The 16154-nt window shown below is 36.8% G+C and overlaps 1 protein-coding gene across 9 annotated transcripts in view; it reads right to left on the minus strand.

Moving 5' to 3' along the window:
* Positions 1-16154, minus strand: part of OTUD7A (OTU deubiquitinase 7A) — a 140231-nt gene that overhangs the window by 23089 nt on the left and 100988 nt on the right. For all 9 annotated transcript variants that reach the window (XM_030456739.1, XM_030456743.1, XM_030456742.1 and 6 more), the window contains one exon: positions 13986-14140. In XM_030456739.1, coding sequence (XP_030312599.1) covers positions 13986-14136 — 151 coding nt within the window. In that variant the 5' untranslated portion in view covers positions 14137-14140. The remainder of the gene's footprint in view (positions 1-13985; positions 14141-16154) is intronic.

The following is a 16154-nucleotide window of genomic DNA, read 5'->3' on the forward strand; positions in this document are numbered from 1 at the left end:
CCTAACTGAAGTAGGACAAAACCATCACAAGCAGCTGTTAACTACGGAATTGAGCTAAACAATCTCATGTTTTGAAGTACTAAAGAAAACTGTGAAAGGAAAATTAATATCATTGATCAAGAATGTTGTGTGCATCCTGAGTTAGTCCATAATACAACCACCATGTCAGTGACATGGGGCCATTATAGATGTTATGCACTAATCTTCTACTAGAAGGACTATAGGACAGAACTTAAGTTCAGTGAAAATTGTCAGAGATCCTAGTACAAGCACTTCAGTTATGGTCTGCATTTTTGTTCTGAACATCCCATGTAGATCCAATGCCTATAATCCAGTCAGAGCTCTGCTCAATATACACCACCTAAATCAAGTTGCCCAACCCAAACAGTTAAGAATGATGAGTGTTTTCCTAAGACTGATGCAATCATGTATCAATGTCTGGAGTAAGGATTGCTTTTCTTTGCTCCTGTTTTTAGGAGGCACTTAAAATATGCTTTTTACATTTTCTCAACCATGAGGTCAACAAAGTAAAACTTTTTTTAAAAAAGTGAAAGAGGTTAGGAAAATAATTCTGGCAACGTAGGGTTAAGCAAAACAGTGTTATACGAGTACTGGCAATGCTACAAGTCCAGTGCTACGTGACTCCCAGCAGCAGCCCAGGTTTACTCAGTACAGATCTATATTAATGGAACACAGATAACATTGCTCTAATGTCATGGCATCTCTTACAGGTCACCTGCTCAAGATATTTTCACGTTTAAGTTCTGAAATCTAACAAAAATCACTGTGCATGTACTGTGACTGAGGGATTTGATGCATGTAATAGGAAAGCAGAAAATCAGCAGACTAACAGAAATATTGCTGTCATTAGTTTCAGGCCAAATGTAATCATCTTATATAAAAGCTCTATAATAAAAATTGCACTCACTTCAGTAAGCAGGCTCACAGTGTGCTCCATTTAAAATCTAAATTGCACAGTGACTCTTGAGTTAAGCCCCATGGTACAATGTAGCAACAGAACTTCTAACACAAACTTTCAAGTATACATAAAATGTCTAGATCTGAAAGTATCTTATCTAGAGATACTTTATTTTCTAACCTACCCTTTCTCTCTGGAGTTGCCCCATCTCTTGAACCAAGGACCAATGAGCACCTAAGCCTTAAACTTCAGAGAATCAACATAGGAAATTGATTACTGGACTCACTTTCCACAACTTTGCTGAAGCCTCCAAGCATTGGAGGCTAAATTAGAGAACATATTAAGCACTTTTCTATGTCCAAGAAGCAGTGTTTTTGAACAATCAGTGACCCTGACTAGTGCAAGTTTTTTCAGCTACTTTGTGCTGGAAAGATGTAAGCTTTCCCTTTTTGCAGAAGCTGCTTCTCCTTTTTGTTTATATTATTCACAGGGAAATAAAAATGAAAGGCCTTTTATTTTTCCTATTGTCCATAATAAAGAATATTCATCCACTTGGGAGGATTAAAGAAGAAAATGCATAAGTCAAAGCAAAGGAAACCAGAAGCAGCAGAGAGAATTAGGGGAAAGGAAGAGGGGAAAATAGAACAGAGGCATTTATAAAGACACTATATGAAGAAGTACAAATAAGTACAAAAAGTTAATGCAGTGCAAAAAACCACTCAGAACAGAACATAACTACTAAGAAGTGTGAAGTAATTTGGACCACAGAAACGGACTCTGAAAATCTGAAAAAGGTTATTAAATCCAGAGATGTCTACAGCAGATGATCTGAACAAAGATTTCTAACATTGTTACATGGCAGGTGAGAGTTTCAGCTTGAACTTTCTCAGGGAAGTTGCAGGACTCGTGATGGTGGAGATGATTAGAGAAAACCCTGCCTAGCTCTCATCCTCTACACTTTGCATACCAAAAGCTTTTCAATTTCTAAATCAATACATTATTACATTCCAAAGTAAGTTTTGATATAAAAACCCTGAGGTCAGATGGGTCAGAAAGGAGAAAAATAAATTCATATAACATTGAAAACCAGCATTTCCCCCCCCACAGTGCCTCACAGAGTAGTTGTCCAGCCTTGCTACTTTTCCAACAAGTTTCAGCAGCCTTTTGGTCTGGAGCAGATTGCACACAGTTCTTTTTCTGAGTCCCTAGGAAAATACTTACTCTATTATCTAAGTTCTATTTGTATGTCTGTTCCCTGTTCTCTGAAATTTCCCAGAACCTGCTGCTCCTTATACAAGTCCTTGTTCTGCCACATCTTTTTAATTTTAATTGTCATCTCCTGCACATATTTTCAACAGAAAGCAAAAACCGTTCTATCCCACAGAGGTTACACCTGCCATAGGCCTCCATCCCAGAGCTGAAAGAGAAGCCACAGATAATTCATCTATTTTGCACTGTTTCATTAAAAAAATGAACTCAAGTAAGACTTTCTGTTGCAATCTGAATGACTAAACCGTAAGTTTAGTCATTCAGTCCAGTATTTTTTTTAATGTTACTTATCTGATGCACCCTACTGTCCACTGACTTTCTTCTTTTGTCTGTATGGCATATTACTGTATTTAGAAAGATATTCCACAGGCATTATTTGAGTACACACAATCACATCAGCTAACAATAGTAGCACCATTTCAGTCACCAGTGACTGAATTGCACAGACACAGTGGATTTTCATGAAAGGTTTTAAGTTTTTAATGGTCAGAGAAAATCAGTCAGCAAAAGCTGGAGCAGCACAAAGCTGGTTAGAAAACACAGGTACTGAATCATGATCAGGATGCTAGACTCAAATTAATTCACTAACTTGACAGAAAGAACACTCTTACTGAGCAATTATTTCCAGAACAGCTGCATGTGCTGTGTGAGTCAGCAGGTGTGAAATGTAAGAGGACTGAAAGGTCTCTGCTTTTAAACTAAGTGTGTCTAGTGTGGAGGAAAAACAACAGCACAAAAAAAAACAAGTGCAGCTGAGTAAGGAATGGAAAATGCATCCTGGTTGAGGGCTGGTACTGACATTTTAGTGTCAGAGACAGCAGGCATCTACATGAAAGTGATATTAAAAAATAAACTCAGTTACACTCTGAAGTTTCTGTCCTAAATAAGTTTCCTGAATAACAATAGGTGTTACTGTCATCCTGAAGAAAAAAAAAAAAAAACAAACAGCCTTGGATAAAAGAATATATAATTTAAGAAGCCACTTATCTATTTTTTGGTTTTCCACATCAAACTGGATTAGTGAAGGGTTGAAAAAAAAAAAAAGACACTCAAGAGCTGCAAGAGGCAAGAGTAGGACTTACCTCAGAAGCATTCCAGATGATTCAGTTTTTCCTGATCAGCAGCAGAGATTTCTGCCTTCCCCCAACCCCCACCTCTGTCCTATTTAGACAACTCAAGAATCCAAGAAGGGACTTTCAGAAGGGGCTTTCCCAGTGATCTGATGCTCTGAGACCAAGCTGAGAGACATAAAACTTTCCCAGGCCTTGTTCCTGGACCCAAAAGCGTAGCTTTTCTAGGGTGCCTCAACCAGGGATGACATAAATGTGCCATGTGTAGAAAAAAGGGGCAGAGGATGAGAGCCAATTCTGTGGTAGATTACCTGGACTATGAATTCCAAGAAGAAAGAAACTGAAAAGCAGGTGACAATTAAGACTGCAGGATCCACAGAGAAGGTATTCTCACCTTGGCACACTTTGAGCATCACATCTTTAATGAAGACTGGGCAAAGCGACCACAGTGTGATCAGAGAAGATGCCTCATTGTTTCCACCTTGTCTTCTTGTCCTCAGTCTGTGGATACCAGCCTCTCCTTAGAAAACATTTGATAAAAGAAAGCAAAGACCAAGATCTAATTTTTTTTATTTAGCCTGACTACTACTGATTTTCTCTGGAGCCACATCAGCAAGAAAATTAGCCCAGGAACAAGGCTGGGAATGACGTGGACAAACTACTGAGCCAGAAGGTTAGCCAGTAAATTTGAACAGAACACTGGGATTTTCCTCAGTTTCAGAGTATCTTCCTAATAAAGTCCTGATATTTTCTTTCAATAATTATATTTCCACCTCACTCCACATTTTAATAAGCTGATCAGCTTGAAAACTGAAACTTGGAAACAGAACAGCACTTGAACCTTCGGACTTTTTCTTTAAACTATTTGCTTCAGGACTATCATATATTATAATTCTTCAGATGAGAAACACACACTACCTTCATAAAAGCAATACAGTTAGCACCACACAGGTTTGCGATGGTTTTCACAGTGCTCAGGCAGCAACATTCATCTTTTTTTTTTTTTTTTTCTGGGGAATAAGGGTCCTTTCTTTTTGGTAACCTGGTCTTTCCCCTGTCAAGTCTCTGACTTGACAAGAAAGTGACTTCATAATGTTCTGCAGCACATGAGTAATCCTTGCTTGCTCAACGTTAAGCAGATGCTTTGTCAGATCACAACTCATACCCTCTAATAACAAGAATCAGGCACCCATTAAGCAGCCTACACAGGTTATACCAACACAAGATTTTACATTTTTCAGGCAGCAGGATCTGAGTGAAATGCTATTCTGTAGTCTTTGAGATTTTTTTGCATTTATTGTTTTGGCTAGAACTGAGTAGCTTAGCAGGGTAACAGCTAATAAATCTATTGCCTTTCAATTCTTAAAACAGATATAATGAAACTAGAGGACATTTATCATTAATTGGTACAAATAGCAGGCATGCAACTATAATGCACTCCCCCTTGCCAAGCTTTCAAATACCCACCCACTCCAATATGTTAAAAAGAACATTTGAAAGGTTACCAGCAATTCTTGATTTAATGATAAACAAAATGCTAGGAAGTATTTGAGATACAGAGAGCTAGGAAAGATCTAAATAGCAAGGACCACACTGAAGGGCAACTTGCAGCAACAACATATAGAGATGACTTTAGCAAATAAAATTTTAAAAGAGGCAGGAAATCCTACCTAAAGAGGACCAGAAATATATAAGAAAAAGGATGCAGAAGGGGAAGATTGGGCAGAATTTAAAAAATTATGATGCAGTCTTTGTTCACAGTTCATTAACTGCTGGTGCCTATATCTACCAAATGGAAGCAATAAAAATATCCAGTAAAGAATTACTGTGAAACTTTCATAACACAATAAAGAAAAAAAATAAGCCAAGACACTGCACATCTTACAGAGAAAGCAACCTGTTAAAGGTTGCAGAACTGTGTATTTCAGAACATAAAAAATGAGGTCTATAGAAGTACAAAACTTCTTGTTGAGTTTTGTTGTCTTTAAGCTGAAAGGAAAAGAGAGCATCAAAAGTATTTTGGTGAGACAGCAATAAAATTAAAATGGACACACCTTTTGGAATTTTTAACCATTCTAATCTGATAGAATATCTGCCTATCTACTTTACATTTGATGCTGGTTTTGTTGTCAAAAAACCTCACTCTTAGAGGTTTAGAAAACATTTTCAAAGAAGGAGAGTACTGAAGAACCAGTACCAGCAATGCAGCTTTCAAGGTTTCTGGCACATTTTAAAAAATATTTTACTATAATTGTCTGTTTTACTAGCAAAATGGAAAAAATACAACCCCACTAATACTAAAGCTGATGCAAAGCTTCCACAGGAAGAAACCCTATTAAAAAAAAAAAAAAATTAAAAATTCAGCAAATCATTCCTGCCCACAGAACAGGAAAAGTCTTGCAGGCCAATATTTTTGTTTGTTTTCAATACCATCCCTATCATTATAAATCCTTCAGATCTACTGTAGAGAACATGTCTCTGTGACTCAAGTACTCCACACCAGCACACAGAAAGGTGTCCTTAGCCCATTCAAAAGAATCAGTGTTTTACATGAGGCTACACTGTAGATCAGTAACAGTTCAGCTAAAGAGGCACAGGAATTCTCACTCAGCAGGAATGCTTGATTCACTCAGTCCTTCCTCTTATGAGGGTGAAAACTACTGGTAAGGATGTACAATCTGAGATGTTTACAAACAGCCAGACACAAATCCAGTGCTTGGCAGGCTGTACCCACATACTTCTAAAAACAAAATCTAGGGCTCTTATTCCATTTACATTCTTGTGTGCCACCTACCAGCTTAGATTTTGAGCAGTTATGCATGTTAAAAAGTAAAACAATATGAATCTCTACATCATGGTGTCTTCCTTCCAAGAACACAGGAAAGAGATGGTAGCTGCAAATGTTGGCTGTAAGGCTGAGAGAAATGAGAAACACAGAGTTTTACTGTTAGGTCTGAACAAAATAATTCCTCACAATGTTTCATAACATAAATCTTACACAAGTGTTATCATCTTGACTCACACACAAGTCATCTATTTGACACAGTGGAGTACAGCCATTCTGGGACAAAACAAAGGCAATAAGCCAGCTTTCAGGTACAGAATAACCAGGCTGAGGAAGGCAGTGAATATTAAAATGGGCACAATCTATGAAATGGACCTATAAGCTCAATTTGAAGCCAACACAGAAAGTAGTGCTCCAGGCTAATGCATTTATGGTGATCTCTTCCTAATTTACTGGGATTCAGGCTTCTTTGTAGTTTTACATTATGATGAAGTAACTTGCAACAATTTCCCCAAGAATTCTGCTTTTAGAGCTCCTCATGTACATGGATTTACTTAAGACAGAACAACTGATGGCCAACTGCAGGAAAGGAACCATTTTTGTTCCTGAAGATACATGGTAATTCAATTGTACAGAATTTAAAAAGGCCTGAAGGTCATGAACTGATTTAGCTCTCCTAAAACAGAAAAGCTTTTGAAATTCATCATTTGCCTATTAATGTCAATTCATTCTTGCCTAGGTTTCAAGGTAACTTCTGTGCTCATCATACTCTGTGCATTTGGGAAATGGACATGTTCACACTTGCCACAATGGTAATTAAAAGCTGAGCATGGTTAATGTTTTGTCATTGACAGGAATTCTCTCTGCATATTTGTCTCTCTGGGAGGATGGTGTCCTGTGAGATGCTGTTGGTTGCAAAGATTCAAAATTGCCAATAATCATATGAAAGCCTGAGTTTTATTTAGGTTGAGAAGGGAATATTATTGCCTTTATACAAGTAGGGACATTGTTCAGTCTTTCTACTACCTTGTCCAAATCTTTGCAGGAGTCCTATTTACATGTCTCATCTGAATCTAACTTCTATACTTCAGGGTTTTTTAACATAGCATGTGTTTTAAGTTTCATGTGCTAGTGAAGTTAAAAATACCTCTTCTAACTACCAGAGAACTGACACTTGGCCTTCACTGTTTCACAGGACTTTTTTTTCCATAGTAGTCCAAAAACGTAAATTGTTATTAAGGGCACAAAGCAGAATTATCATCTAACTAGTAGCTCCAGCTTCAACTGCAAAAGCTCTTTTACTTCTTCAGTTATTACTAGCACTGATAACTGTAGAAGTTCTTTTACTGGACACATGCTATATATTAAGTCCAGGAGTCACCCCATAGGTGCCTCTGCTGGAAAGGAATTTGGAGAAATTATAAGCAGCTTCTGTCTTTCAAGATTACTGATTGACTGTTGTCACCAACATGAAGATATTTTCATTTCTGCCTCTAGGCCTGTGCACAATGATTTTTAAAGTATAAATATTTTATATTATTTAAATTTATTTAAATTAAATTTATACTTATTTAAAATATAAAATTAAATCCCCCTAATGACCCAAAAGTCTGGTGAGATATAAAAGTCTACCATCAACTTCTTTCCCCTGTCAGGAAGTCTGTTCATACACACCAACTGATAAGAAAGCAGTTCACAAGCTCAGTTTAAATGCAACCATCACTTGCTTCTATTTGGCACAATGCAGATTAACAAATATTAACAAGCATTTTATAGGAAGAGGAACTCAAGACCAGCTTTATTCCTTCTGGAAAACTTATATGCAAAACAGATCAAGTTAGGTTTTAAGTGTAAAAATAAGATTTAATTTTGGTCCATGCTCTCAAAGAAAAAGAATATAACAACGACATTTTGCTAACATTTGCTTCATTTTCTGCTAAAATGCAAAGTCACTCAAAGCTGAACAGACAGCTGGAAAAGACAATTTTGATCTCTGTGTAACAAGACATTGGTGGCAGCACTGCTTCCTCTTCCCTTTGGCAAGCCTTCCACAAGAGAACTAAAAAAGGAACTGTCTGAGGGAAAGAAGAATAAGAGACTATTTTGGCGGAGGTAGCTTTTTACACTTCATCATACGACAGCACTGTAGATTTCTTTCTCCCTCTCCATTAATTACATACATTTCATTGAATTCTGCTTATATACAATATTTTTTCAGGAGACATCTCTCTGCTGCACCTCTGCCATTTTCCACAAGGTCAGGCTCCTTTGCTGCATACATTATATGATTGGAAAGCCAATCTCCTGACTCTTGACTTAACACTGAACTCCATAGACCTCAGTTAAGCACTTTATAAAGCTGGAAACAGACATCAAGTACTATATCATTTATTTATATGAATCAAACAACTTATACAAGTAAAAGGGCAGGTTTTCAGTTAAATATATTAACTTAGATGCAGCTTGTTTTTTTACTGTTTTCATTAATTTTTAATTTGTTATTAATATTGCCAGTGAATTTCATATATATCCTCCTCTGTACTGTTGGCATTTTAAACTATTTTGTCCTATGCCCTCCCCTTATATTCAAGTGGTCATTGCCTGCACACCTGCTTTCCTGAAAAGTAAGCTGTTTTCTAACTGATTTATTAATAATTTCTAAGTTCATCCACACCTATAGTCGTGGCATTGTAAACCAAATACAGCATAAATTTTTCTAAAGATTGAACTATTTACTTTGAGAGTTTTCTTTCCATTTTAGGCCACATTTTAAGTAGTTTATACTTAACAACTCAAGCATTACTGATTAAGGTTGCCAACCTAGACTACCTAGAAAGGACAAGCATTCCTCATTCCTGGATATTGGGGGAACTGGAAATCAAAAACAGCTACAGAGGACTCAATTCTCTACCATGCAGACCTATCTGTTTATGCTTCAGAATTTTCCCAGAGCTTAGGGAGACGAAGTTTCTCCACTGACACCAAGGTGCCTTTGGGTCTGGCTGCAATTAATAAGTATGTACATACAAAGATGACATCTGGAGAGTCTTGCAGCTGATTTCATGTTTTCCTGTGCACTAATTTAATACGTACCCCAATGTAATCCTGCACAAAGCAGCAGTACACATGTCTACCAGCATGAGCTACTTTTCAAACTATTTTGCTGAGATTGTTATTTCTTTTATCAGTGTCACATTTACTGTCAAACTACTCTAGAGGGAAAATGAGTATCAAAAGCAGAGACCTGAAAAGGTGATTTGGTGACCTGTATAATCTAACAGCATCAGGAGCAGATCTTCCAGGCAGTGAAGACTGAGTAGAACAGATTAGTTCATTCTGATGTGGAATTTTACTACAAAGTTAAACATACAAGTGGACTCTAATAGAAAGTTCTGCCTTTCCGGAGTTCTTTTCAAAAATGAGGCTGACCTAATGTAATGAAAGCACAAAATGCTCCCATTTAATGGAAAGTACTCGTCTACAATAACACAGAACTAATTGTGTTCTTGTTTTAAAGTATCTGATTGTCTTTCAACCATCTAGTTTCATATAGCTAGGAAGTTCCTCACAAAAGACAGGATAATAGTAACAACCCCTAAAAAAAGGGGTCAATCCATTCTGGAAAAAAAGACAAGGGAAAAGAATTTGTAATAGACTTGTCCTGCTGTGCAAGATTTGAAAGCAATATGAAAAGTGTTTTTAAACTTTGGAAAAGATAGAAGTGCTTTTGGATACTGCTAATTCAAAATGAAGCCTTTGTCTCAAGGAATTATGTGAAAGTTTGTTAGAGTAAGATTTACAGCGATGGAATGCTCTTGTTTTTAAGCAGATTGACTGAATAAATCTGCTGTGTTTTTTTTCTGGAGGATGACAAACTCCTACAGCCTTCCCTCCTCCAGAACAAAAGTACAGAGAGACAAGACCTCAGGTCTGCAGGTGCATAGCAGATGTTTTTGATGCAAAGCAGTCTGCTTTACACACTTATGATTCCTGAACCATCACAATGTGTAATGTCAGATCCAGTTTCCATGTCCCCTGAGTCAAAGTCTACTCAGAGAAACAAACAACTGTCACACTCTCTCAATCTGCCAACATGTCTGGTGCTCAAATATTCCCCCAACCCACGATTTTATTTATGATCTAGTACAGTCAGCAAGTAGCTTTTGGTGTCTTTTTATATGTGTTGGAACATACAAGTCAACCAAAGAATGATGAGTAAGTATTAACACAAAACCATCAGGATTTATGATGTCCTAGAGGTGCCATGAATTTGAGGACACTAATATGCAGAAGTGCAGGCTTTCAAAATGTAATTCCTACTGGATGTCTGAAGTCTCAGCAATATTAGAGAGTGTAAATATCTATCGAACAAGTGTCCTACCTGGAGGACAGACATTGCAAAGTCTTATATTAAATACCAAGCTAAAAGGACTGTGCTTCTCATTTTAATAATTCAGTTGCAATAGAAGCTCAGAATTTTGCCAGGACTGGTAGAAAGCTGTTTTATCAAATGAAAAGAATGATAGAAGTAGTCTGAGTGGTTCAGGACAACATCCAGACAATGCAAGTAGAGGAAGAAAAAGCTCTTCATTACAAAAAGTGTGGGAAGATACCAGGAAGAATAAGCAACCAAGAACAAGCATGAAGGGTTCTATGCACCATACACTGCCAGCAACTAATAAAATGGATAAAGAGTACTGCAGCTTCTGATGGAAGACAGATTCTGATGTGAAGACAGATCATCTGGAGAACTCAGCCCAGAAATAGCTCAGTCAGGAATACAGGTGCACTGTGGGCACAAGAAAAAATTTGTAATAGAGATAAGATGCTGTTACAGAATGTCCATGAAAAGATTTTTCTCATGATGTCAGTTACCTTGGGTTCTCACCCTAGAAGTGGGCTTTCAGTTATTGCAGTGTTCAAAAGCAAGAAGAAGAAAAAAGCTGGAAGCACAAGAGTATTCACACTAAAGCTATAAAGTCATTCTAAGATCTCATTAAACTGAGTTGTATCCATACTGATCCAAAGCACATCAGAGTGGAATAAGCTTTCATCACTCATATCATGAAATACATTTAGTAGATGCATGTGAGTGATTTTGTGCTACTAAAACCTCTGCTTCAAAACAATGCATAATCTATACCTAACAATTTTTCCAGTTCTATAACTCTACATAACTGTAAATCTAACATTTGCTTTGCTTAATTATTACTACAAATTATATAAATTTACAAAACACATCCAGTCATAAAACCATCACTGTTAACCTGAACAGTTGGGAAAAGGCCTTAGTTTTGATATATTTATATATTGTTTAATGAAAAAAAAAATCACCTAATCCACTATAAGAGAGCTTTATGATATACTAGATTGTAATATCAAGTTCCAAAAGTTTTCTTTAACAGCAGAAATGTTATTAACCATCTACTATATTATCAGAATGAACCATGTTCTTCACGCTACTCAAGAGAACCTCAAGTGAATCCAAACAGTAACGGAGATGAGTTACTAAGGTGTAGGTCTATCTACTGTCAAGTGCTAAGTCTCTTCTGCCTCCACATACCTTCCCTTGTACTTCCTCCAAGTTATCATAGATGTATCATATAAGTAGCAAATAGCAAGTAACCTACAACTGACCTTTCAGACTCAGTAAGTAATTGAAAAGTAGGAATGACACACAAGTTATGCATTGGAAAAACACAAACTAAGCATTTTCTAAAGCAAGTTTATCTACCAATGAATGCCTTCTTAGACAGGTATTAGGCTTTTCTGAACACAGACAAAGCAATGTAAGTAAAATAAAATTAATATCTTAGTCAGAACTAGGAAAAACCCATTTTTTATTTGACACAGCTTTAAAAGTCTGCAATCCCATCCATTTTCAGATGTCCATAGAAATTATTTCTTTAAGATTTTAAGCCTGTGAAACGTGGACTCTTGAACAGTCAAGCAACTGCACAGAATGCTAGAAGTAATAACCCTGAAATGTCAAACTCACCACAGGTTTGACCATGGGCTTCCTGTGCAAAAAAGCAACCTTTGTATTTACTGCTGGTTGTATTTTTGGCCATGTAACTGTGATCTTTCCACCACAAAGATCTATAACGAAATAGCCATAACATTTCTACATTCATTCTTACAATGACAGAGAAAATAGACAGAGGGTGAGACTTGCAGATCAACATGCTGAGCTTAACAAATTAGACAGAAAAGCAATTGGGTTTTAGTATTACTTACTTTGGAATACTAATAGCTGTGGAAAAAAATACAATTGGTATATGCATATCTACATATTTTTTTTAAAAATTAACCTCTCTTTATATCTTCATTTCAAATCAAGAAGAAACACTTCCTGAAAGATATGGATCTAGCACAGCAAAAACTGATGAGATTTTACCAGCAGCAGAGGCAGAGTACAGAAATGTCAACAGAGCCAACATTTAGGGCAACCTCAGGCAATTTATAATGCAATGTATTGATTTTTTTTAACTACTTGTACAAAGAGTGTATTTAACTTGCTCATTTGTCACCAGGGAGAGCACCACATATTGTGCACAATATTGTTCTGATGCATCTAGGACAATGAAAGCAAAACTGATTTCCTTGATTGTTTACAGAATAGTGGAATTCAAGAAATTTCTCCCAAAAGTTGAACAAAGTTAAGAGTAATAGAAAAGACTTTGAAAAATCAGTGTATACTTCATGAGAAAATTCAGTCTGAGGAAGTTATAAAAACAGAATCTCTGAGCAGACCAGAAGAGAGAGGGGCTATGGGACCCAAGAAGAAGCAAAAACTTGCAACTATCTGGAAAAAAGGCTGTATATAAGCAAGCTGCTTTGGCTTAAAGTATGCTGTGACAGTCATTTTGGGGGCTACAAACTACAACGACATCCTGACATTTCCCAAAAATGTTTGTGTACACATTTTTTCAAATTTTGAACTGAAAATATTATACAGACATCTCCATTCCAAGACCAGTTGCAATTATAGCCTTGTGTACCAGGAGTGGAGGATGTGTGCCTTGATCTACTGAAAACTGTTTAAGAAGATACTTCAGGGGTTTCAGTGCTGCTCACAGAGCCCACAGCATCTATGCACTGTGACAACTGTGCAAGACATTCACAATGGTGTAATGATGTTAGTCTCTTCTGTGTCATTTTTAAGCAAGTGGGAAAGCATTGGATCAATTACTGTGCCTCAGAACAAGAGATGGCCAGTGATAGAAGCTGCTATATGAAACTCAGCCACAATCATATGTGCTGAAATCTTCCCATGAGACATCTTATCCAGAACTAAGCAACAATCACTTTTACTTTGATAAATTCTTGTGCAGGAGTAAATAATTAGTAAATAAAAAATGCATACAAATGTTAAGCCTGGTCAGAATAATTAAATGGCTTAGTTCTTTCTTAATATGTATGGTGTATGTGTATTCATCTGCAGAAATGAGAAGTACTACACAGAAAACTACTATTCTATGTTTATCTGGAAGCCTTGTCCCTTTTAGCAAAGAAAAAGTATAGTGAGTAAAACAAGTAACTCTTCTGAGCCACCTCTGATATGTAGACACATTTTTTCAACTTTTGGCCATGCTCTATAAGCACAATAACTGACAATCTGTCCTGACACTGATGAGAAAAAAACTTACCCTTTTCCAAGAAGACCAACAGACCCAAGAAAGACTCTAGGCTAAAAGGACAGGTTAATCAAATCAGATAAAACATAGGTCTCATACATAGTGAGCCAATGCTGATGATCACAGCTAGGTATTCTAAGGTTTTTTTCCATGTAACACAGATGACTTGGGAAATGCTGCAAAGTTGTGTTGACCCAAATTACTAAGTCTTCTCTGCTTCCACAGGACAGAGTTCTCTGTTTATGACTGGTTCTTCTTTTAAACAAGCAGTGAACACTGGAAAGACTCGAGTCCTAAAAGCTTACCTTCCAGTAAGTCTCTTGCCAGACCTGGTTCTGCCCCTGTGGACCGAACAAAGTCTGACAGGACTGCATCCATATCAAGAGTCATGTGATCATTCAGAGATGCTGCCAGACATGCAGCAGCAGCAGGACTCACTGGTTGGCTAGAAGGCATCCATCTGCCAAGGAGAAAAAGAAACAGGATTACATATCCTCCGAAGTGATGCAAATGACATTGTTTTCCTCTCTTAAACAAGATTATTAAAAATGCAAAAACATTCAAATTCCAGTATTAAATAAAAGAGCATTTGTCACTCATCTCTGCCTTATCCTAGTAGCTGTTGATCACTCAGGCTGAACGGCTTTCTCTTTTTTAACATTTCATATTTTTATTGATATTTCTTACATGCAGCTTGCAGAATCCAATCCAGCTAAACACAGGCAATGTTCAGTCAGAGCACTGTACCATAGTCACTGCTCATCCTCTCAAGTGTACCAAGTATGTAAATGTTTAACTAGCTAAATTATACTATTAAGAAAATACTGAAATAAATAATAAATTTTCTAGAGTCTAAGCTAATAAATATAAATCCAAAATCAAGTATTTATTTCAGCATTTTCAACAGTACCATTGAAAAGCTATCTTTTTGACAAAAGACAACAAGATCAATGTCTTTTCACATTTATGACATCACTCATCACCTCACAATTGCCTCTTGATTACATGATTATCAGACCCCATATGGCAACCATGTCAACATTTCATTCTCAACATTTCATCCTAGCAAAGGCTATGAAAGCTGCCTCTTCCTACAAAAGAAGTTCTTTCTTGTAATGCTGAAAGTTCTCTATGTACAGAACACTTGTAATATCTGTGCATTGACAGCTGATGCAAACACAGCCAGAGATAGGCTAGATGTTGTTTAACTGGGAAAAAAAAGCAATTAAAATTAATTACTTAACCCTTAAAACACAATTAAGACCTTGGTTTTCACTCATTTTCTAACCCAATTTCTTCTGTAACTGATTTTTTTATTGAAGCAATGCAATTAAAGGGAGGCAGTTCAAGAGAATAACTTGCTGTATATTGTAAGAAAAAGCATTTTAGATGTTTGTAAAGAGAAGGTATTGATTTCTTCTAAACATCAAGATGGGTTAATGGGACCTGAAATGAGTTAAATACAATTTCAGTTATATTTGACCTTTTCTTCTCCTTTAAGTACCTCTCTCTTAAAACTGAGCCATACTTAGAAGTAAATAGTCTTCATCTGAAGCCAAGTATGACATCTTTAAAATCTTTTTTTTTTCCAACAGATGGAAAGAGATGCATAGGGTTAACTAATAAAGTTAACATGAAATCCATGCCTTCAGAACACAAATATCTGACAAAACAGAGGTGAGGAACAGGAAGAAAACACTGCACAGTGCACAGTGAACAAACCCTCTGGAAGACAATGATTAAATGGCAAATCGTATCTTGGACTTTCATAATTTTCACAGGAAGGATGAAATAAGCACCACCAATAACATACCCAGTCTCAGTGCTCTGGGAAGCCAGTGAGAGGACACTGAGTGCATTAATTCAGTTCTCCCCTCACTTTTATTTCCCTGCAGTGTGGCAAGGCTAAATGCCTGTTAACATTACTGATTCCTCTCAGCTGGTTTGGCAATGTGCAGGTTAAGTGCAGACCACTCTTTGTTCAGTTGTAAAGACAGGAAGACCACGTTTGCTCAGCTCCAGACTTCAAAAGTATCTCTTCCATGCAGTCTTTGATGGAGATCATGATAATTCTCCAATCTTGACCATATCATGAGGTTTGAACCAAGTCACCAAAGAAGATTGTTTCTTCTCAGTGAAAAATTGAAATTTTTTGAGCTCAGGCTGTGTGATTTTTCATTCTTTTCTGCATTGATTTAAAGCTTCACACAGACTTGAATTTGTTAGTAATCTAGACAATTTTTATCTGGTTCTTGCATTCCTAAAGCTGCTCCGTTCTTTATTAGATAACACTTTGCCAAATGCTCCTATGCATGAAAGCCACTATTAAGGTAAAAACTGTAGTTAAACAATCAAGTCCATTAGAGAAGATTGGTTTAGGAGAGGAACATCAGCTTTAAGGGAACGGAAAGTTAATGGAGGCACTGAGCTTTTCAGATTGCCAGTGCCACCATGTTTACAGAAGGGTAGTTCAG

The sequence above is a fragment of the Calypte anna genome, chromosome 10 (assembly GCF_003957555.1).
Source record: "Calypte anna isolate BGI_N300 chromosome 10, bCalAnn1_v1.p, whole genome shotgun sequence".
NCBI lineage: Eukaryota > Metazoa > Chordata > Aves > Apodiformes > Trochilidae > Calypte > Calypte anna.